This window comes from Chiloscyllium plagiosum, unplaced genomic scaffold (assembly GCF_037043375.1).
Source record: "Chiloscyllium plagiosum isolate Xiang-an unplaced genomic scaffold, Cpla_swu_hap1 HiC_scaffold_4, whole genome shotgun sequence".
Taxonomy (NCBI): Eukaryota; Metazoa; Chordata; class Chondrichthyes; order Orectolobiformes; family Hemiscylliidae; genus Chiloscyllium; species Chiloscyllium plagiosum.
In genome coordinates, this window is record NW_028270142.1 from 85,896,503 (window position 1) to 85,920,835 (window position 24,333).

Below are 24,333 nucleotides of genomic sequence, written 5' to 3' on the forward strand. Positions count from 1 at the left end.
ATTCTGATGACCTGCAGAGTTTCTCCAGCATTTTCTGTGTTTATTTTAGATTTCCAGATTACCTTTACCTCATCATGACATCCTGTCTCTCATACCCCTTCTTCAGCATGACAGACCAGCTCCCATGGTTCACCTTGCATTTCCCTCCTCCCTATGTTAGCGTCTACCGTCCCTGACCAGCAGACCCTGCGACAGAGCTCTGGGCCTCAGGCTTAGTGAATCACTGACTGTTCCTCTATTACATTTGCTGCTGATATGTTAAATAATGAGCCTCTAAGTAGGAAACACAGAAGCGAAATAGCTTTAATTGGAGGACTTACAGTTACACTGATGATTATTTTGGACAAAGGCTTAGTGCACTGCATAGTACAACTCAGCAGTTGCTTCTTGGGCAAACCTGGTATATGACATTTGAGAGTTGTGCGGAGGAGGTGGAGGGCTATGAAAGCGGTGAGTTGGAGTGGTAATGATGTGAGAGCTGATGGGTTGGATTTACATAGTTGTGACTATGGAAATAAGAATGTGAGAGAAGTGGGAGGGGAGAAGAACTGTGGAGGATGGGGGGAAGAGTAAAGTTGTGAGAGCTATGGTGAGGAAGTAGAGCTGGGAGGTGGTAAGAGTGTGAGAACTGGAGGTTGAGTAGAGCAGCATGATGTGAGAGATGTGGGGTGGCCAGGGAATGACCAGAAAACTGACAGTAACATTTTTTTCTCCCTTACCAGTTTTCAGGTTCTGTTGGGTACAGCAATCAGGCCTCACAGCTGATTTCATTAGGTTATGCCCACCAAACTTCAGCAAAAGATGGAAATGTATTTCATCAGGCCTAGAGCTGATACCTTGGCAGAAAGGGAGCTCTTGGCACCAAACACAGTTTGGGAACCCCTGAAATGCAGGGTAGTCTGCCAAGCAGGAATTGATGTTGATTTTTATTTTCCTTGAGTCAAGAAATGTTCTGGCAATATCTTTATAGATAGAACTCCTGTATTAATATACAGAACTGAAAATATAATGTTCAGAACATGTGATTTTAAACTAATTATTTGATGGCAGTGAAAGATGTTGTGGCAATGTTAATATCTTTAGTCACTTTCAGCTGTGGTAGGTGTGGTAAAAGTCAAATGTCATAGTGCAGTCTTGTGTATTTAACAGTCTTAAAAGTGGCAGAAGAACTGTTTGGCAACCAAGAGTAATTATGGTATTTTAAATAAAGTGTGCAAATGTTAAATGTTGTTATTACTTCTAAATTGTCATGTTTATGCAACATTGGAAGATTTTGACATGTATAGTGAATAAATGTTCAATGATACAAATGTGTAATTAGTACTAACACTAACTTTAATATAGCAAGGTGTACAGAATTATATATCAAAGTTTAAAATTAAGTCTTAAGGCTCTAACTGTGTAATGATAATATCCCTACCTCTGAACCAGGAAGCCCAGGTTCAAGTCCCACCTTCTCCAAAAGTGTGAAATAATATCCAGGAGCAGATTGATTAGGAAAATATCTAGAAATAAGTTTTATACCATTCAACCAATAGGCCATCAAAATCTTGTGTTCTTTAAATATTTTTTTAGGAACTCTTAGGAGACAATGTGTTGTAAATTGTTACTTGTAAGATATCGATACTATTTTGAGATAAAGTGAAGAATTTATTCATTGTCACAAAGCTGACTGCCTTTGATACCACTGCAGCTATGAATGTTTGCATCATTGCAATTAGATCTATTTTTATGTACGTTTACAGGGCTTGCTTCGAGCATCCATCTATGGACCTAAACATTTCATTTGTTACATATCACACTAAATGAAAATTAGTTATGGTCAATTTAAACTGGGAGACATTTACATGAAAATTTCTTGTGTCACTCTAATTGTACTTTGATAGTATAATTCCTTCTCCCTTAAGTACTATGACAGTCATAGTGAAGAACAGGATGATGAGGATGGGGTAACATAGGAGTCCTGACCATGATTAATCTATATTCCTCAGCTGTTCACCATATCCCCCACTGCAAACCCCTCCATTATCCCCTTTTACTGGTTGTTTTCTTGTATGCATGCATCCGTTCGCATCCTTGCACTTGGGGAACTGGATACTGTTTGTAACTCACGGACTGCTTGGAGAGCTAGAAAAGAAGTAGCTTAATATATGACACTTTCTCAGAGGAGGAGGAGCAGATTCACTCATAGATTCTTATGTGCAAAGAAAGATATTTGAGGTTGATCAACTGCACGTTCATCTGATTTCAATTTGCTGCAGTTGACAGCTGTCATTTGGAACATTGAAACAGCAGTAGGCCATTCAGCCTGTCAGGTCTGGTCTGCCATACAGCATGATTATGGCTATTGGAAAGCTTCAGTGCCATTTACCCACACTATTCCCATAATCCTTTAAGCCATTGGTAATCAGAAATCTATCAACCTCTACTTTAAGCATAGTTAATGACTGAGCTTTCACAGGCCACTGAGGTAGAAAAGATTCACAGCTCACTGAATAAAATAGATTCTCATCTTAATCCTAAATGACATCACCCTTATTTTAAAATTGTGCCCCCAGTTCTAAACTCCACAACTGGGGAAACATTGTACCTATTTCTACCCAGTCTGTTCCTTGAGGTGTTTCATAGGTTTCAATGAGATAACCTCTCATTCTTCAAAACTCTAGAGAATACAGGTCCAATATGCCCACACACTCTCCATTTGCAAATTTCTTTTGTGCAGTAACCATTACAGTATCAAATTTTGGAAGACAATCACCAGTATATCAACTACATCTCTGGCCACCTCCTTTGAAACTCTGGATTTACACTATCAGAACCAAACATTTATCAGCTTTCAGCTCCATTAATGTCTCCAGTATAACCTTCAGAATAATATCAATTTCTTTCAACTCCATGTTCTCACAAGCCATTTGAATCTCTGATTCTGGGAGATTTTTTAGCATTTTCCTTAGCTGAAAACAGGCACCACAGTAATCATTTAGCTTTTCTACTATTTCTCTTTTCCCCATTTTAAATTCTCTTGACTCTCATTTGGGCCCACATTATTCTTAACCAAAGGTTTACCTTATAGATTCCCATAGAAGCCTTTTCATCCATTTTATGTTTTATTGCTAGATTGCATTCTTATTCTATTCTTCATTCCTTACTAGTTTCCTGGTCCTCTTTTACTGGATTGTAAAAACTTCTTCATTCTCAGTTTTATTACAATTTCTGGTTACGTCATAGTCGCTTTTTGCAATCTTTAATTTTCTTTGTCAGCTGTGGTTGGCTGTGAGATTTTGCACCTTGAGGATGGTTGGACACTGTGTAAGATATGTGTTAGTTCAATACACAAAAACAAATTGCTGGAAACTCTCAGCAGAACTATGGACAGAAAGCAGAGTTAATATTTCCAGTCCGATGACCTTTCATCAGGGGTGGAATGAATAAGTGGAGACAGAGTCCAGAGAGAGATATATGAAATGGGTAGGTAAACAAAGAGATTATAGATACATAGTTCTATAAAGACTATCATTACCAATGTACAGTTGAGTTTTTAAAAATATTTTCCCAATCCAGCTCAGCCAACTTGTGCCTCATGCTTTCATAATTTTCCTTATTTAAATTTAACAGCTTTGTTTCCAGTTGGACTACCTCATTTTCAAACATAATGTAAAATTCTATCATATTGGTCACTCATCCCTAAAATTTCTTTTAAAACAAGATTGTTAGATATTCCTTTTTCATTATGTAAAACTATATTCAAAGTAGCCTGTCCTCTAGTTGGCTCTGAAACATGCTGCAAAGCATCCATATATCACACCCGAAGTGCATTCTCCATGGTTTTCATATTCTTTTTTTTAACCAGCGTCTATGCAGGTTGAGCCACCCTTGAATACTGTATTTCACAAGCAACAAGCTTCTCTCATCTCCGATTTATGCCATGCCTTACAATACCACTATGATTTAGTGGCCTACAAATAACTCTAACCAATGTCTGTTGCCCCTTGTATTTCTTAGTTCCACCCAAATAACTCCATGCACTGTCCTTCTGACCAGAGATCCACCCTGCATTCAGCACTGCCTCCAATGTAAAAGATTTCCTCATCTCTCCACCTGCAGCAAAAGCAACACCTGTTTCACCCAATTTCTTCTCTTATAATGCCTGTCTCTCTTCATTCCAGGAGACAAACAGCTCACAGTATAGCAGAAAGAGTTAAAACAGGTGGTGTGATGTTCATCAAATAGTTCTTCACCCATTATAAGGAGAGGATCCTGATTCTGTCTGTCTCAAGCAGGTTCTGAAGTGGTATCAGAGGATGCCCTGGCCTCACTGTGCCTGAATCCATTCAGCCACCACCCTACACCCAATTTCTTAGGCATTTGGTCAGTAGCCCTGTAGATTGTGGCATTCGAGGCCCTGCATATCAGGACAACTTTTAAATGAGTTGAAGGTTAATTCCTCTACTACCTTTTCAGACAGAGAACTCCAGGAACCTATCACCCTCTGTTAAGGCAATTGTCTTTCCCATCCACTTTAGCCTATTTCCTTACAATTCTGCACACTCCAATCAAATCTCACTCACTTCCTCTCTTCCAAGAAGAACAACTCCAGTCTACCCAATCTTTTATCTGCACTTTTCCAGTGCTTGTAATATCCAAGTAAATGTCCTCTGTACCCTTTCCAATGTAATTACATCCTTTTTGGAATCAGATAATCAGACGTGCACACAATATTCAGGTCATGATCTAACTAATTATGTACTGTGTACAGTTCCAGTTACCTGCCTACTGTTGTATTTTATTCCTCAGCCAATAAAGGAATTAACCACCTTAATCACCCTATCCTGGCCTGTGACTACCACATCCCACTAATTAATTCAAAACTGCTGGGACTGCTTGAATTCCGATGAGTTTTGTGCTTTTCAGAAATCTTGAGCATTCTGGAACGATTTGCTTGAAGAGATGAGGAGCTCGTATATGGGAGAAGGATGCATATTTTTGGATCATTGGAATCTCTTCTGGGGTAGAAGTGACCTGTACAAGAAGGATGGATTGTACCTGAGTTTGAAGGGGACTAATATACTGGCAGGGAGATTTGCTAGAGCTGCTCGGGAGAATTTAAACTAGTAAGGTTGGTGGAGGTGGCGGGGGAGGGAAGGTGGGGTATCAATCTGAGTCTGGTACCATTGAGAAAAGAAGCAAGTCAAACTGTCAGGGCAGGCAGGGACAAAGCAGAGAACAAGGTAGGGCTGATAAATTAAACTGCATTTATTTCAATGCAAGAGGCCTAACAGGGAAGGCAGATGAACTCAGGGCATGGTGAGGAAAATTGGACTGGGATATCCTAGCAATTACAGAAACATGGCTCAGGGATGGACAGGAATGGCAGCTTAATGTTCCAGGATACAAATGCTACAGGAAGGATAGAAAGGGAGGCAAGAGAGGAGGGGAAGTGGCATTTTTGATAAGGTATAGCATGACGGCTGTACTGAGGAAGGATATTCCTGGAAATACATCCAGGGAAGTTATTTGGGTGCAACTGAGAAATAGGAAAGGTATGATCACCTTATTGGGATTGTATTATAGATCCCCTAATAGGGTCAGTAAGAAATTGAGAAACAAATTTGTCAGGAGATTTCAGTTATCTGTAAGAATAATAGGGTGGTTATGGCAGGGGATTTTAACTTTCCAAACATCGACTGGGACTGCCATAGTGTTAAGGGTTTAGATGGAGAGGAATTTAAGTATGTACAGGAACATTTTCTGATTCAGTATATGGATGTACCTACTAGAGAAGGTGCAAAACTTGACCTACTCTTGGGAAATAAGGCAGGGCAGGTGACTGAGGTGTCAGTGGGGGAGCACTGTGGGGCCAGTGACCATAATTCTATTAGTTTTAGTGATGGAAAAGGATAGACCAGATGTAAAAGTTGAAGTTCTAAATTGGAGGAAGGCTAATTTTGGCAATGATATGCAAGAACGTTGATTGTGGCCAGATGTTCTCAGGTAAAGGGACGGCTGGAAAATGGGAAGCCTTCAAAAATGAGATGAGAGTCCAGAGATGGTATATTCCAGTTAGGGTGAAAGGAAAGGCTGGTAGGTGTAGGGAATAATGGATGACTAGAGAAATTAAGAGTTTAGTTAAGAAAAAGAAGGAAGCATATCCATTGACAGGACATGACATGTATTGACAGGAGAGATCAAGTGAATCCTTAGAAGAGTACAAAGGCAGTAAGAGTATACTTAAGAGGGAAGTCAGGAGGACAAAAAGGAGACATGAGATAGCTTTGGCATACAGGGTTAAGGTGAATCCAAAGGGATTTTACAAATACATTAAGGACAAGAGGGTAACTAGGGCGAGAATAGAGCCCCTTAAAAATCAGCAAGGCAGCCTTTGTGTGGAGCCGCAGGAGATTGGAGAGATAATAAACGAGTATTTTGCATCAGTGTTCACTGTGAAGAAAGGCATGGAAGATATAGGATGTATGGAAATAGATGGTGACATCTTGAAAAATGTCCATATTGCAGAGGAGGAAGTGCTGGATGTCTTGAAACACCTAAAAGTGGATAAATCCCCACAATCTGATCAGATGTACTCTAGAACTCTGTGGGAGGCTGGGGAAGTGATTGCTGGGCCCCTTGCTGAGATATTTATGTCATTGATAGGCACAGGTGAGGTGCTGGAAGACTGGAGGCTGGCAAAAATGGTACCACTATTTAAGAAAGGTGGTAAGGACAAGCCAGGGAACTATAGACTGGTGTGCCTGATGTCAGTGGTGGGCAAGTTGTTGGAGGGAATCCTGAGGGACAGGATGTACATGTATTTGGAAAGACAGGGACTGATTAGGGAAAGTCAGCATGGCTTTGTGCATAGGATATTATGTCTCACAAACTTGATTGACTTTTTTGAAGAAGTAACAGAGGATTGATAAGGGCAGAGCAGTGGATGTGGTCTAATTGGACTTCAGTAAGCCATTCGACAAGATTCCCAATGGGAGACTGGTTAGCAAGGTTAGATTTCAAGGAATACAGGGAGAACTAACCATTTGGATACAGAACTGGCTCGAAGGTAGAAGACAGAGGGTGTTGGTGGAGGGTTGTTTTTCGACTGGAGGCCTGTGACCAGTGGAGTGCCACAAGGATAAGTGCTGGATCCACTACGTTTCGTCATTTATATATATGATTTGGATGTGAACAGAGGAGATATAGTTAGTAAGTTTGCAGATGACACCAAAATTGGAGGTGTAGTGGACAGCGAAGCAGGTTACCTCAGAATACAATGGGATCTGGGTCAGATGGGCCAATGGGCCATGGAGTGGCAGATGAAGTTTAATTTAGATAAATGCGAGGAGCTGCATTTTGGGAAAGCAAATCTTAGCAGGACTTATACACTTAATGGTAAGGTCTGAGGGAGTGTTGCTAAACAAAGAGACCTTGGAGTGCAGGTTCATAGCTCCTTGAAAGTAGAGTCACTGGTAGACAGGATAGTGAAGAAGGAGTCTGGTATACTTCCCTTTATTGGTCAGAACATTGAGTATAGGAGATGGGAGGTCATGTTGCGACTGTATAGGTTGGAATATTTTGGAATATTCCGTGCAATTCTGGTCTCATTCCTATTGGAAGGATGTTGTGAAACTTGAAAGGGTTAAGAAAAGATTTACAAGGATGTTGCCAGGGTTGGAGAATTTGAGCTATAGGGAGAGGCTGAATAGAATGGGGATGTTTTCCCTGGAATGTCGGAGGCTGAGGGGTGACCTCAGTTTCTAAAATCATGAGGGGCATGGATAGGATAAATAGATAGTCTTTTCCCTAGGGTGGGCTAGTCCAGAACTAGAGGGCATAGATTTAGGGTGAAATATAAAAGGGACCTAAAAGGCAACCTTTTCATGCAGAGGGTGGTGTGTGTATGGAATTAGCTGCCAGAGGAAGTGGTAGAGGCTGGTACAATTGCAACATTTAAAAGACATCTGGACGGGTATATAACTAGAAAGGGTTTAGAGGGATATGGGCCAGGTGCTGGCAAGTGAGACGAGATTAGTTTGGGATATCTGGTCGACATGGATGAATTGGATCGAAGTGTCTCTTTCCATGCTGTACATATCTATGTCTCTATGACTATGTGCATCGTTGGAATGGATGCTTTCCTGTTGGTAAAGGCTGCTGGGTATACCGTGGGAGCCTTACTTGTCTCACATGCAGCTTATGCACTGACAGGCCCCAGGCTGTTCAGATTCCACACATTCCGTGGATTCTTAAAAAGATGTAACTAAACTCAATATATCTCAATATAACGTGGCAGCATGTTGCAATGTAAATCTTTCTGGGAGCCTCAATCTGCACTTAAGTTATTACTTGGACATCTGTAGTTAGTTGAACCATATATTGTATACCCTTTACCAGGAATAAACCCTTCTTCACATGGCAGACTGTTGTTACTTGCTCTTTCATCTTTCTGTAGCACACCTAACCAGAAGCATGTCCTCTTGTAATTCCTGCTGTTGTTTCTATGGTCCTCTCGGTGCCTTATTTCCAATTCTCTTTTCTGCTTCTCCTCCTCAGAGGAGCCATGAAGACTGTGTGGATCAGCTCAATTTCAGGTGTATTCTTCCTGTGTCTTATACATTCTTTGCAGTCTACATCTCCAAAACCTTTCCGTTGCTACTCTCTTGAAGAATATTACACTGATCCCTAGTGTTCCTTGCAGAATGTCCCCAACCTTTGATGAAGGAACTTTCACATCTTCCCGCCACCCCAACATTTATTGCTTTTGGCACTTTTAGTGATTGTACTTTAACACGACCTCCCTCACTCTATTCATGATAGCATCTTCATAGATCTTCTGCTTTTCTCCAGCAATAGTATCTGTTCCCCACTCTCCACCTTCCAAAGCACATTGTCTTTCAGAATGACTGATTAATGGAGACTACGGAGACCAGCTTTGTTGCTGCACCTTTAGTCACTTGGGGTACAATTTGAGGTTTTCTCCGCCATTACAATGTAAATTCGAAATGTCAAAAAATTTAATGGTTGAAAGCTCTGTGTCTTCCAGTAGCTTCTGGCACCTTACGATTGAGCTGCCATGATCATTTTTAAGTATTATAAAATAAATTTCTTGCTCATGTCTTGAGACTAAATCTTTTGGTTTTTAATGTTTTTTGACATATTCAAGGAATATTTTTAAATTCCTTAATAAATACACAGATATACGTAACATTTGGAAAGTATCTTTTATTTACTCAGAAGATTGGAATCCTCTGAAGATTCTGTATTTGCTATTATTTAAGGTGTACAAGGTTATGGGGATGGAGTGAGGAAAAAGCATTGAAGTATTCTATCAACCACAATCAAATTGAATGGCAAGGTAGGCTGAATGGCCAACTCCTGTTTCTGAATTCCCATGTTCGTGTTCCTAAATACTGGGAACACCACCAAAATACTTAAATGAGCCCACCTCATATTTTGGAATATTATCCAAAATGCATCAAAACCCTTCCAACACTATAATTATAATTGTTTCTTATGCTAAGTTATTTCTGTCAGAGTATGGCGGTGCCTTTGGAAAGTAATATCAGTTGTAATGGCCCAGAGATCGCTGTGACTTCAATGGTAGAAATACATGGTAGTTTTGAATTTTTTAAAAAATGTATTAATTCATGTGTGTAGGCATCACTCAATGCAACCCATCCCTAACGGCCCTTGAAGGTGTTGGAAGGCCATCTTCCTGAACTGTTGTAGTCCATGTACTGTTGGTATAGTAGTTTTAAGGAACACATTCCCACTTAGCTTTCTATCATCATCAAATTTGGAAATCTTACTTTTGGTTCCCACCTCCAAATCATTGATATCTTGTGAACAGCTGGGTCCCAAGAACTAATCTTTATAGTACCCCACTAGTCATTGCCTGTCAACATGAAGACCAGTTTGTTCCTTCTCTGTTTTCCATCTGTTAGTCAATCATTAATCATGCCGGTACATTGCTTCCTTTCCTAAGTGTTTTATTCCTTCGAGACAGCCTAAGATGGAGTAACTTCAGCAAAGCCTTCTGACAATCAAAATATGCTACATCCATTGGGATTCTCCTTTAATAAATTTTGCTAGTCACTTCCTCAAATAAATCTCCAACAAATCTATCAATCATGATTTCCCATTCCAAATCCAGGATGACAAGTTCTTATTCATTCACGGGACATGGGCTTTGGTCAGCATAGGAATACAGAAACAGGAGTCAGCCATTCAGCTTACCTCACCACATGCTGGGCCAGCATTTATTGCCCACCCCTAATTACCCACAGGTAACTGCAGCTCACATGTAGGCCAGACCAGATAAGGATGGCATTTTTCTTCCCTAAAGAATATTAATGAACCAGATGGTGTTTTCTAAAATTGACAATGATTTTGTGACCATCGTTTGACTCTTAAATCCAGAGTTTTATTGAATTCAGATTTCACCATCTGCCAGTATTCGAATCCAGGTCCCCAGAATATTACCTGGGTCTCTGGATTAAGAGTCAGAGCGTCATACAGCACAGAAACAGACCCCTAGGTCCAACTCGTCTGTGCTGACCAGATATCCCAATCTGACCTCGTCTCATTTGCTAACATTTGGCTCATATCCCTCTTAATGCTTCCTATTCGTATACCCATTCAGATGCCTTTTAATTATTGTAATTGTATGTGCCTCCATCACTTCCTTCCATATAAGCTTCACCCTCTGCATGAAAAAGTTACCCCTCAGGTCCTTTGTAAATCTTTCCCCTCTCACCTTAAACCTAAACCCTCTTGTTTTGGACTCCTCCATAGCACCCCTCCCCCAGCTTCCCATCCCCAGACCTAGGAAAAATGCCTTAGTTATTCATCCTATCCATGCCATTTATGATTTTATAAATGTCTTTAAGATCACCCTTCAGCCTCCAACACTCTGGGGGAAAAAGCCTCAGCCTATTCAGCCTCTCTCTATTTCTTAAACCCTCCATTCCCGGCAATATCCTTGTAAATATTTTCTACACACTCTCAAATTTAATGCCATTCTTCCTGTAGAAGGCCGACCAGAATTGTATACAGTGTTCTAAAAGTGGTCTCATCAATGTCCGATATAACTACAACATGACATCCCAACTTCTATACTCAGTGTACTGACCAATGAAGGCAAACATACTCAATGCCCCCTTCACTATCCTTTCTACCTGCGACTCCACTTTCAAGGACCTGCACCTGCTCTCCTAGGTCTCTTTATGCAACATTCCCCAGGGCCCTACCATTAATTGTACAAGTCCCAGCCTGGTTTGCCTTACCAAAATACAACATCTCACATTTATCTCCCATTGACCTATCTGATCAAGGTCTAGAAATAAAACCACTAGGTTATCATCTCCCCGACTATGCTCAATTAGATCAATAAAAAACAAGTGTTAATTTATCCTATCCATTGTAATAGATTCTAGAATTTTCCCTACTACTGATGATATAAGGCTAACAGGTCTGCAGTTCTCTATTTTCTCTCTAGCTCCTTTCTTAAAGTAACATATTTGCTTCTTTTGATTTGGGGTGCTGGTGTTGGACTGGGGTGTACAAAGTTAAAAATCACACAACACCAGGTTATAGTCCAACAGGTTTATTTGGAAGCACTACCTTTCGAAGCGCTGCTCCTTCATCAGGTGGTTGTGGAGTATAAAATCATAAGACACAGAATTTACAGCATGACACTGTAACCCTTTTGCTATAAATTCTATGTCTTACGACCTTATACTCTACAACCACCCGATGAAAGAACAATGCCTAGAAAGCTAGTGCTTCCAAATAAACCTATCGGTCTATAACCTGATGTTGTGTGATGTTTAAATTTGCTACTTTCTAATTAATAGAAATTATTCTAAAATCAATAGATCCTGGTTATTTGGAATTTTCATTTTGAGCAACTGCAGCCATAGAGAACCTCCTGAATTTGTGTGGATTACCATAATTTTAAAGAAATTGCTTTGGATGAAGTGAATATTTTCACTCAATTTCTGGAGACTAAATGCATAAAACTGCACAAGTGGCCAGGTTAGAAACAGCCATCCAACAACCAAGATGCTTTCAGGAGCTGGCCTTCTTGAAGTGGACTTGGCAAATAAACTGTATGAACTGTCAGTGAGACATTCCAGCTGAATACCTCAAGCTTCTTATTTCCATAAAAATCATGGCCATAATGAGTTACTGTACAAGAGATGAAGTGGTTCTGAATATCACAGTAACTTCTGGGTTGTATTATAAAATTCTGGAATAAGTAGCTTTGCAGCTTCATAATTTAGCAATTGTTGATGGATGCATGGATACCATGGCTTGTGTTCTGTCCTTTTGATTTTTAAAAAATGTTTTTTTTTTGACAATGCCATGGACAAACAATGGGCCAGACTTTCTCCTTCTAACAGCAGCAAACATTGAAACACTGCTATAGAGGTTTGCAATGTCAGTGAAACTTCTGGTCGGCTGATTTGTGCCTGAATCCTAGAACCTCAGAACTGATGGACATCCAGTATCTGTACATACAATAAGTTGGCTGTCTGCCCTTTATTTTTAGTACTTGATTTAGTTTTCTTTTATTCATTTGTGGGATGTGGGCATCGCTGGCTGGCCAGAATTTATTGCCCGTGCCTCGTTGCCCTTGAGAAGATGGTGGTGAACTGCATTCTTGAACTGCTGCAGTTCACCTGATGTAGGTTGGCCTACAATGTCATAGGGAGGGAATTCCAGGATTTCAACTCAGTGACAATGAAGAAATGGTGATGTATTTCTAAGTAAGATGGTGAGTTTGGTAGGGACCTGCAGGTGATAATGTTCCCATATATATACACCGCCCTTTCCTTCCAGGTGGAAGAGGTTGTGTGTTTGGAAGGTGCTGTCTAAGGATCTTTGGTGAATTTCTTCAGTGCATCATGTAGATAATCCATACTGCTACTACTGAGCGTCAGTGGTGGAAGGAACGGATGTTTGTGGATGTGGTGTCAAGCAAGCTGACTGATTTGACCTATTTGGTGTCAAGCTTCTTGAGTATCGTTGGAGCTGCACCCATCCAGGCAAGTGGGGAGTATTCCATCACATTCCTGATGTGTGCCTTAAAGATGGTGGACAGGCTTTGGGGAGTGAGGAAATGGGTTACTCGCTGCAGAAATCCTCGCCCCTGACCTCCTTTTGTAGACACCATTTATGCGGCATGTTTGGTTCAGATTGTTTGGTCAGTCAGGAGGTGAGTTATTATGAACATGTGCACAGTCTGTTCAGGGGTGCAGTTCTCAATAATAAGGTAAAGAATAAAACAATCTAGCACTCATGGCAACAGCAACATTGCTCATCTCTCCTCTTCACCCATACTGCTGACAATGCTCACCCCTCTTTACATTACACAGTCTCCTTGCCCACTCTTTCCCATGTCAACATCCTTGACACCTCCACACACACACTGCCCCTCAAATCTGAGCCTGCATGCTCACCACCCTTGTCCCCAACCACCAACCTACTGGTCACCACCATGCAGCCTTGACAATGAGAAAGGGGGCAGGGTCTCCTTAGAATCACACTTCATGTCTAGACATCCTCAGTTTACTTGTTGCTAGATCCTAACTGAACACATGAACAGGAAGATCCCACATAAAAAAGTAAACAAAAAAACTAAGAGCAGTTTTTATTTGGTGTATCTATACTGCCCTGCTGATTAAAAGGATAGAATCATATTTTGCACCCTTTGACATTAGATAAGATAGTTTTATGAAAGACGACGATTTTATTTGTCAAAAATTGCAGTAGAAAATATGTCGAAGCAAGTATTGCTTTTACTTTTTCATGTGCATTGTCAATGCAGCAGAAGCAATGGTGTTTGCTGAACAGTATACACAATCAAATGCCAATAGCTAATTTACTTCTTCTACAATTTCTTGCAGACATTCTTGAAGTTGAGTGTGAAACTAAATGAATTCAGAGGAAACTATCAATTGAGAACTGACAATAAGGAAAAAGAAAAGAACAATATGAAACAACAATTGATTGATGGTCAGGTAACTTGATTTGCTGGACTTATATATGCATGCCACTTGCCACAGTGCTCAGTAGATGGCATCATTACATGAATGATGTTAGTCCAAGATATAGCTTTGTCAAATCCTTAATAATTGTTTCAACCAAACAGACAAGCATTTTTTAAATGATTATTCAGTAATATCATTTGTGATTTAGCCTTATGAGGAAAGTGCAATTTCTAGTTGTGGAGTGAAGCTGAAGAACTTGCACGTAATTTAGAATGAACAAAGCAAAATGGGTAGAAAATTAATTGCTGATTTTTGCTGACCTCAGAAAGGCTAAAAATTAGATTTGCTAACATGGCTAGAGCATCAGTGCATGCATTCAGACTTTTCACCAATAACCTCCCTTCTATCATCTAATCAGAATGGAGATGTTCACTGATGATTGAACAGTGTTCAACACCATTCATAACTCATTAGATACTAAACCAGTTCTGTGTCCATATGCAGCAAGATCTCAACAACATCGATACTTAGGCTGATCAGAAGTGCCAGGGAATGATCATCTCCAGCAGGAGATGTCTAATGCCATTGACATTGCTGAATCCCTACTATCAACATCTTGGGGTTTACCCATGACTCAGAAACTGAAGTGGATTAGCCATATAAATAAAGTGGCTATAAGTTTGGAATTCTGTCATGTGTAACTAGCTCCCTAAAGCCTCCATTTCCAAGAAACAAATCAAGAGTGTGATGGAACATTCCGCACTTGCCTGGATAAGTACAGCTCCAACAACACAAGAGGCTTGGGACAAAGCAGCTGATATAATTGACACCACATCCACCACCTGAAACAAGTGATGCACAGTGACATCAATGTACCATCCACAAATTGCACTACAGTAACTCAGCGTGGCTCCTTCAATAACACTTACCAAACATATGACCTCTAATACCTAGAAGGAGAAGGGCATGGGAATACCACCATTTTTAAGTTCTCCTTCAAGTTACACAGCATAATGATTTTTAACAATCTTGCTGTTCCTTTACTGTCATTGGCTCAGAATCCTGGAACTCCCTTCGCAACAGTACTGTGGGTGTCCCTCCATGCTTTTAGTGGATTGGTTAGTTCAGTGTTGGTTTGTGTTGAGGAATGATGTCATGAGCGTGGATTCAATTCTCACACTGGTTACCATGAAGGATTCTCATTCTCAATCTCTCCCTGCACCTCAGTCATGGTGACCCTAAGTTAAACCACACGTTGCTTTCTCACTTTCTGACTCTGATGACACAATAGTCCTATTATCCGGTAGGCCTATAGCTACTTTTATCAATGGCGGTCCCTGTATCTAAGGGCTGCAGATGTTTGAGAATGCAACTCACCACTAACTTCTCCTGTGCAATTAAGCATTGACAATAAATGCTGGTCTAGCCAGTGGTGCCCATTCCCCCTGAGTCAATGTAGAAAAGGTAAGGGGCAGTAGTTGTCATGCTATTTGCTGTGCAAGCTGAGCTGGACATTCACTGGCAGAGTGGGGAAGTAAAATTCATGTATCTGCAATAGCAAGACTATAATGGTTCAAGAAAATGACTCAACTCCACCTTGTCAAGGACAATTATGTATGAGCAACAAATGCTGGCAAGGCCTGTGACACTCACTTTCCATTAAAGAATAGGAAAAACAGTGTCTATTTAAAAGGCTCTACCTAGAAAGCATCTTGTGGAGGTGGCGGTGATGGTGGGGATGGGGATGGTGGAGGGTTCCATTTCAAAGTTACAGTGAGTCTGGAGCAGTGCCTTTGCAGCCTTTGCTTCAACAATGAGGCAGTGATAGAATTGTGTTATCTCCCTCATGACAACTAAGAGCTTCAAACCAGGGTGAGAATGATTCTCCCAATGTTCGTGTGAGATGATCTAGAGTGATACACTTGAATTCATGTGTATGTTTGTAATGGTATGCATAGTTCATTTGTAACCTTGCAATTGTGAAAGCCAGTTATTTCCTCCTAAGATCCGGAGGCTATCTTGGGAAATGGAGGAGGAAGAGATAAAAGACGAAGGGAAGAGAACGTATCCATCACACTAAACTGGATAGAGTGAAAGGGAGGTAGAGCGGTCTGCAGATACTGGGCAGTCAGACTCGATAAAGTGTGTCACTGGAAAAAGCACAGCGGGTCAGGCAGCATCCGAGGAGCAGGAGAGTTAATGTTTTGGGCATGACGCTTCATCAGGACAGGGAAAGGGACATTGTGAGGCTTCACTTCTTGAAATAAGCTTCCTCACCCACAACCATTCCTGAACAGTTCAACCGGTATGAGACCTTCTGTAATATTATTCAATAAAGACCAATAGCAGACATCTTCATTCAGCAACAAAATCAGAAATTGCTGGAAAGGCTAAGCAGGTCTGGCAGCATCTGTGGAAGGAAATCAGAGTTAGCGTTTCGAGAAGAGTGACCCTTCCTCAGAACTGAGCCCTGATTACTTAATAAGTAGCAAATATTTGACATCTGGAATGATTCTACAAAACTGCTATAATCAGATAGTTTCGCACTCCATGAGAGTGAAGTTTTGGAAGCTGAATTCCCTGATTTAATATTAAAAGTTAAATCAAAGCTCTGAATTCCCTCAGAGATATTTAATGCATAACTTGATGCAGCTTTTTTTCTTTTTCTGCCAGTGGCAGCCGTGGAAAATGAAGAACTGAAATAGTTTAGAAGATACTTTAAGCACAAACTTAGCAGAAATATTGAGTATACATTTACGTAGTGCCTTTTACTGTCTCGGAATATCCCAAAACATTTAATTGCCAGTAAATTATTTTGAAAATGCAGTCACTGTTATTACACTAGTAAAAGCAGCAGCCATTTTGTAGAAAACAATGTTCCACAAACAGCAGTGAACTAACTATCCAGTTTATCTTTTGAAGAATTGTTGTACAATAGCTGTAATACTGGAGATGGGGATGGTGGAGGCCCAAATACTGGAGACACTTCTACATTTAGTCAAATAATGACACAAAACTGGATTTTCTGAGCAGTGACAGTCTCTCACAGTTTGGCATTCTGCTTTTTTTTGTGAAAAGGTGAAGTTACATATTTCTGAGAGGAGATTCTGATCAAGGCTACTTCAGGAATGCGGAGCAGTACTTCCATTCTGACAGTTCTCTCGCAGTGCAGAACTGACAGGGGAAGGCAAACCATGACCTCTTCACACCATTCAGATGGTGTATTCTGACATGTAAGGTCCAGAATAGAGACAGCCAGTTGACAGCTCCTGTCAAATTATAAGTGTAATATCAGAGTGCTGGACAGGTGGGATACCCAAGGGGTAGTAGGTGCCAGATAAGCTCTGTGTCATCTAAATTAGATGCCAGCTATGTAAGCGGTAGGGCACCTGGGATTAAGATGGTAGACCGTTAGAGGGGAGGGTGCTAGGTAGGTAGGGTATCATCTGGTTTGGAGAATTGTGGGGAAATGGAAGTTGTATCTGATGGTGGGATAAGTGATTTGGGTGTGGAATGGGGGCGTAGAGGGTGATGGAGGTCAGCTGTACGTATGGCAGGAAGGAAGAGGACATGTGTGGGGTTGGGAAAGGGGTTTTGGCTGCAGGGTCGTGAGAAAGTGGCAGTTGATGCAGAATGGGGGAAGGCAGAGTCTGGTCCATCTAACAATAGAGGAATGGGGCATGCATGGGGTGTTGGGCGTGGAGGTGGGGGAAAGGGGTTCAGGACCAGGGCTTTGTCAGCTTAAGGTCTGGGGTATAAGTGGACCATGTATTGAATAGTCTTAACTTTTCCTGACTAACTATTTACTTAATATCATCAGAAGTCTCTGTTTTCTCAGAGATAAGTAGAGTCTTCTATAGAGTTCCCAGTGTAGAGGAATTGCCCAATGAAAAATTAAACTTCTGGGGCAATTCTTTCAGAATATTCTATGATTCTATAGGGTCTATATGAACAACTCTTATCTACATTGAAGTAATGGCTTTCTGGCCATTGTAAAATCCAGGCCATATAGTCTTTTAAATGCATACATACTGACTGATCCATTTAACATTTCATCTGAAAGCCAGAATCTCTGACAATGTAGTACTGTCTCAGTGTCAAATTAGATTTTGCCTTCAGTCCTGGAGAGCTGCTTGATGTAATGATGTTGTGATTCATAAGTTGAGGTTCTGTTCATAAAAGTGAGAATTGAGCAATTTTCTTAAGGAATTAATACCCATTCACTGATTTCTCCCAAAGTGCTCACAAATCTCTTTGTTTTCTGATGCAGTGTTGTAGCGGTTTGTTAGGGTTTCATTATAATTGGGATAGAAAGCAGATACACTTGCAGAAAAGTGCCCAGCTTGCTGGATACATAATAGGTTCAGAATAGACACTGGATGGTATTTTAAATTAGTGGTACCCTGTGAAATGACAGGATATAACATGTCTAGAAAACATTGGGCTCCACAACAGGTTTCCTCCATTTTGTTTAATTGAGCTAAAATCTTAGAACATTGCTTATGTGTTCTCTGGCCAATTAGAGAGTTTGTACACACTGGTATTGTGGAGCTGTCAAAAAGATTTCCAATTAATGTGACCCTAATGTGAATGAGAAAAGTATGCATGGAATTTTTGGTCTTAATAAGCACAGGAATGGGGAGGATGGTTGCAATGCTCCATTTTTAATGGTAAGTTTGCTGCTGATTCAGAAGCACTAATGCACAGGCATGTTGAGAAAGCTGATCCTTTGCCTGTAAACCCAGTGTTGGGATCTCATCTGCTTGGGATTTAGATTTAGATTTTAGATTTAGATTTATGTTTTATTCTAACATGTACTCAAGTACAGCATTACAGTGAAAAGTGTACAATGTCGCCACTCTTACACCATCTTAACAAAGGATTTTAGGTACAAAATCTTAGACACAAAGATAGTAAAATAAACAAATAAATTAAAAAGTTCATCACTACAGTTCTTCTTAGTATAAAGTAGAAAAATAAAGAAATAAAGTTAAAAGTTAAACATTACAGTCCTTTCGTAAGCCATGGGTCTGCCGTCAATCCATGCTGCACTTTCCCCATGAGGGCTCACTCTCCCCCGTGCAGGGCATGCTTTCAGCCGTGCTGGGTGAAGTCCTGCCTGAGCTCGCCATTGACTGCCATTTGGTCTTGCACTGGGCCCCAGACGCTGCCATGCTCCATTGCTGCCCCACTCCCTCCACAATTGAGTTCTCTCTAGAAAATAAGTAAAAAGACACTAAATAACTAAAAAAGGGAAAAAAAACAAAAACGAGAAAAGAAGAAAAAAAGAAAAACAGGCAGAATGGACGAGACCTGGGTTCAAGAGTCCGATTGCTGCCTGTTCTGCCACCACCATCTTGGGTGAGCATCTTAAAGTTGGATCTCTGCCTCCATCTACTCTGCCCCGTCGCATGAGGCTGAGGAAAATGCTGCTATTGCTGTGCTATTCTTGGCATTGCGGCTGTTCGGTTTACTGTTGCTAGTGCTATTGGTGTTCCTAGTGCTGAATTTCTTATTGTTTATCTGGATTACACGAGCTGCTTCGTTGTTGTGGTGAAAACAGAGAGCAGGGAATTGCAGCTGAAGGTATGCCAAATGGATGAAGTAAATTCCAAGATGATAGCAATCATTTGCCAAGCACTGAAAGCTCTGAAAAGGAGTGCTGTGAATAGCAAATTTCACTCAACAATCTCTGGATTTCTTCAGTTTCACCAATCAAAGATTTCCCAATATGTTAATCATACTTCACTGTGCACTCACCAAGGTGGTCTTGATGACAATTTACAGAAATCTATAAGCTGGCAGTTACAGCCAGAATCATTGGTAATATAGTACTTAATCACCTATTAGACTATTTAAATTACATGACATTTTCCCCACTCACCATTTAGCCACTACCACCACCTCCTACCCCGCCTTCCTCCCCACCCCCACAACTACCCACCCACAGTAACATCCAGAAGTTGAAGGCATTGAACTCTTCTCACATGCCCAAAATGGCCAGTCTACCTGTCAAAATTCCTTCCGTTATGTGTGAGGGAGGGACCAAGCCATTTAAGTCAGTATAAGGCTCTTGTGATTTGGTCAAATATATGTTTGATAGACAGGATTTTTTTTTAGGTTAATAAATATAATTAAATATCTTTTAGCCCAGTTTATTCTAATTATTTGAAAGTCCATCTTGTTCAACAATTCCTCCTCTTAAAGATACTAGATACTAGGTTTTGTCTTCCCTTTTGCCCATTTTCTTGACTTTTCCTTGAATGTGTCTCTTCCATGTTCAGCTCATCTTTGTTCTTGCATATTTGTTTTCTCTTTCATACCCTTTCAAAGACAATTACTGAGATGACCTTTCATATCATTTGACAATATTCTAATCTTTAGTTTGCAGGTCATCCACTCTGCTTTAAAGATGTGTTGTGTCTATCATATCCTTTTCAACGTCACTGAGAAGTTTGGTTATTTTTCAGTTCTTTAGTTCTGATGAAGATGTCTATTCATAAGTTAACTCTTTCTTTCTTTACAGATGAGGACTGATATATATAAATTTTGAAAACTTTTTGTTTTAATTCTAGATTTTTAGCACTTTCAGATGTTCCTTGTTTATCTGTTTTGGGAATAACCAATACCATTAAGTTAGATTTGGCTGACTTCCTTGACTCATTCTCCTGATGATTTGTCATGTTTTCACAAAGTTTACTGCACACAATGAAAAACGTACACTGTGAAATCTGATCTATCTACTCTAATCTCAGCATGTAGTGAAGTTTTAGAAAAATATTGTAACAGTTTAGATTTAACTTGTTCAAACTTTGACACTCTTTGACCTGAATTATAAATTCTCCCAAACAAAGTTAGTCAATAAGTCAGGCCTACTATGATGAAAAATGCTCATTGATGGGTTTTCTGACATTACAATTCTGACATTGTGGGTGGCACGGTGGCACAGTGGTTAGCACTGCTGCCTCATAGCGCCAGAGACCCGGGTTCATTTCCCGCCTCAGGCGACTGACTGTGTGGAGTTTGCACGTTCTCCCCGTGTCTGCGTGGGTTTCCTCCGGGTGCTCTGGTTTCCTCCCACAGTCCAATGATGTGCAGGTCAGGTGAATTGGCCATGGTAAATTGCCCGCAGTGTTAGGTAAGGGGTAAATGTAGGGGTATGGGTGGGTTGCGCTTCGGCGGGTCGGTGTGGACTTGTTGGGCCGAAGGGCCTGTTTCCACACTGTAAGTAATCTAATCTAATCTAATCTAACAATGAAAACAACCCCAGTGTCTCTTCATAACATAAACTCTCCAGCACAGGCAACAAGCTGGTACATCCCCTCTGCACTCTCCCCAAGGCAATCACATTCCCACTATAATACGGATTCCAGAACTGCACACAGTACTCTTAGATATAGCCAAACTAATATTTTTACTGTTCCAGTTTAATCTCCATGATTTTAAACTCTATGCCTCACCTATTAAAGACAAGTATTCCATATGTCGTCTTAACCACTTAATCTACCTGTTCTGCTAACGTACAGGTCAATAGATTAGATGGTTAGATGATTAGATTTCCAGTGAAGCTGTAAAAGCACAGCAGGTCAGACAACATCTGAGGAACTGGAAAGTCAATGTTTTCTGCAGCTGCAGTCCTTACTGTCTCCTTAAGGGATTGGTAGACATGCACAACTGGGTGCTTGGTGCTTCTCAGGGTTCTATGGTTCATCATATATTCCCTTGCATCACCTCACACTTAGCAGCATTGAATTCCATTTGTCACTGAGCAGTCTCTCTATATCCTCTTATAATCTAAAGCTTTCTTCCGCATTATTTACCTACCCATATCATCCGCGAACTTACTGATCAACCATTCTACATTCAATACTAAAAACATTAACCGTCCCAACACTCATCTCTATGGAACTTCTTTGATACAGCCTTCCAGTCACACAAATACCCTTCAACCATCAACCTCTGCTTTTTGCCACTCTGCCAATTCTGTATCCAATTTGCCAAACTTACTTGGATTCCTTGCACTCTTATCTTTATGTTCAGTTCTCCCATTTGGGACCTTAAAAAACTTATTTTTGAAGTCCAAGTAGACAGCATTGAATGCATTGCCCTCATCTGTACGCCTGGTCACCTCTTAGAAAAATCCCATCAAGTTGTTCAGATATGACGTCCCCTTAACAAAACCATGCTGACTGTTGTTGATTATGTTGTTTGTGCTTTAAACCAAAAAACCAAAAGCATCTCTTCCCCTCTGCACCAAATTCCATTAGTGCTCCAAATTTACAAAACTACACAATTACTCAGGATGTGTTCTCTTCATAAGAAGAGCCAGTTTTTACACTGTATGACTTTTTGACTCTACCATAACTGCTTATGTGAAGCTTACCTATGACAGGGGTACTATCAATTCATCGTGTGATATGTTGGTGTAATGATGGACTTTTGAATGCAATGAATACAAATAATTGTGCTAGATCTGGGATGTGAAGTGGTTTGGAGTACAGTATTGGTCACTCAACTGGTGCAGCACTTCAGCCAAGTTGGTGCACATTCTGCATCATCCTGGTATCCTGTATTCTGCACAATTTGAGCAGACACAAAGCGATGTGATGAATGCTGAGAGACTGGGGTAACGTGCTGCCTTCTAAGCAGAAGGGCAAAGACCTTGAGGATGAAAGATCTCTCCTTGTGCACCACTGAGTTCAACTGTGTTGGGCACTACAGGTCAGACAGTACCTAATTAACACATGGTCCCACCAGATGAGAGAACGGATGCAGCAAATAATAAGGTCTGTAGACAGGTCATTGATCATATCAGCATTTGATTCATATTGTGGGGTGAACTGCAGCCTCTACTAATTTTGTTTGTGCTTGTTTTTGCTATCTGTAAAAAACACAAATGAACTATTCATGCAATTACAAATATAAACAGTCAATCTTCAACAGTTTTGTTAGGAGTTCTAGATTAAGTGATATACATCAACTATACCAAGTGTTTACATTGAAGTCTTTCCCAAAGTTTCATGTTTTTCTTCCTTTTATTTTTGTGACAGTTTTAGAAACTTCTACATGCCTATTCCAAAACTGTGAAGCAGTAAACAATATCAAATAACATAAGTTGGCCAAAACTACTCAATTGTTATGTTTTTAATTGTGGAAATTGCACGTAAACGTACTTAATAACTGTTGCAGCAGCATCGTGTATTAAATCCTATTATACACTACAATGTTCAATTTTTCTTTCATCCTGTGAAATTTGTAGTATAATTAGAATGTGCAGTCAGTATCCTAATAGTTTCCTTTGTCATGTAAAATATATTTGTAATGATGAATATATAATTTTTATTCACAGTAATGCACTATATTCATTTTCAAAAGTTAATTATGGTGGGAGGTTGACACAAGGCTGAAAGGTCACTTTGGGCATTTAATACTGTTGTGCTAGCCCTGCCAAGCACACTTTCATTTTTCTTTTCAGCAATGAAAAAGAGCCAAGTTTTTCCCTTTTAATGTCAAAATAATTCTACACTTTTTAATATAAAGGTAGATTGTGCTGCATCTCATTTCTAGTATTATATTATAAAAAAATCTCATCTGTCAGGCAAGGATGTTGTGTTGCTTATTTTGCCAATATATTAATGCTGTTAATTTTTGTTACTTTATTGCAGAAAGAATATTCCGACAGCTTCAATCAGCTTAACGATACCCTCAAGCAAATTGAGGTTATACGGGAACATTTTCTTCAGAAGCAAACCTTAAGAAATAGATTATTGAATGAGATTGAAAAATACAAAAATAGCATTCTGGGTTTGCGGTAAGAAATTATCAAGCTCTGATTGATTATTTAATAATTGAAATTTTTTTATTTTGTCAATGTCCGAAAAAAGGAAACTTATACTAATTCTTATACTCCTAAATGAGGGATAGAAAATTATTCTTAATTTTTTCATTAGTACATTCAATTTAAATTAAACTGACACATTTTATGATCAATATTCATTCAAAAATGTTTTCTTCCACAGATAGATTGCTTTGCAGATGAAATTTATGTTACACAGCTAATATTTGTTTTCGATTCATTTTTTGAAGTTGTGTGCATTGTGGAAACTTAGTGGAACGTTTCTCAAACAAAGGGAGGCGTATTTACCTGTATGCAGGGTTACAACACTCAAAATTGATGATGAGTTGGCATAAGGACCATTATCCCATCCACATCTAAGTTTCCATTGGGTAGGATTAAAAGCATGTGGGGATTTCAGCGAATCCATCAGGAAAACTGTTAAGGCTAATCAAGTAGTAGATTCCTTTGATTTGAACTATGTAAAACATTGAGTTTCATTGCTTCTGTATC

General features: G+C 40.0%; 1 protein-coding gene across 4 annotated transcripts in view; it reads left to right on the top strand.

Annotated features, from left to right (window-relative positions):
* The window catches only part of ccdc178 (coiled-coil domain containing 178), a 399,216-nt gene that overhangs the window by 131,288 nt on the left and 243,595 nt on the right, over nt 1-24,333 (top strand). For all 4 annotated transcript variants that reach the window (XM_043688275.2, XM_043688277.2, XM_087986447.1 and 1 more), the window contains 2 exons: nt 13,902-14,015; nt 23,651-23,796. In XM_043688275.2, coding sequence (XP_043544210.2) covers nt 13,902-14,015; nt 23,651-23,796 — 260 coding nt within the window. The remainder of the gene's footprint in view (nt 1-13,901; nt 14,016-23,650; nt 23,797-24,333) is intronic.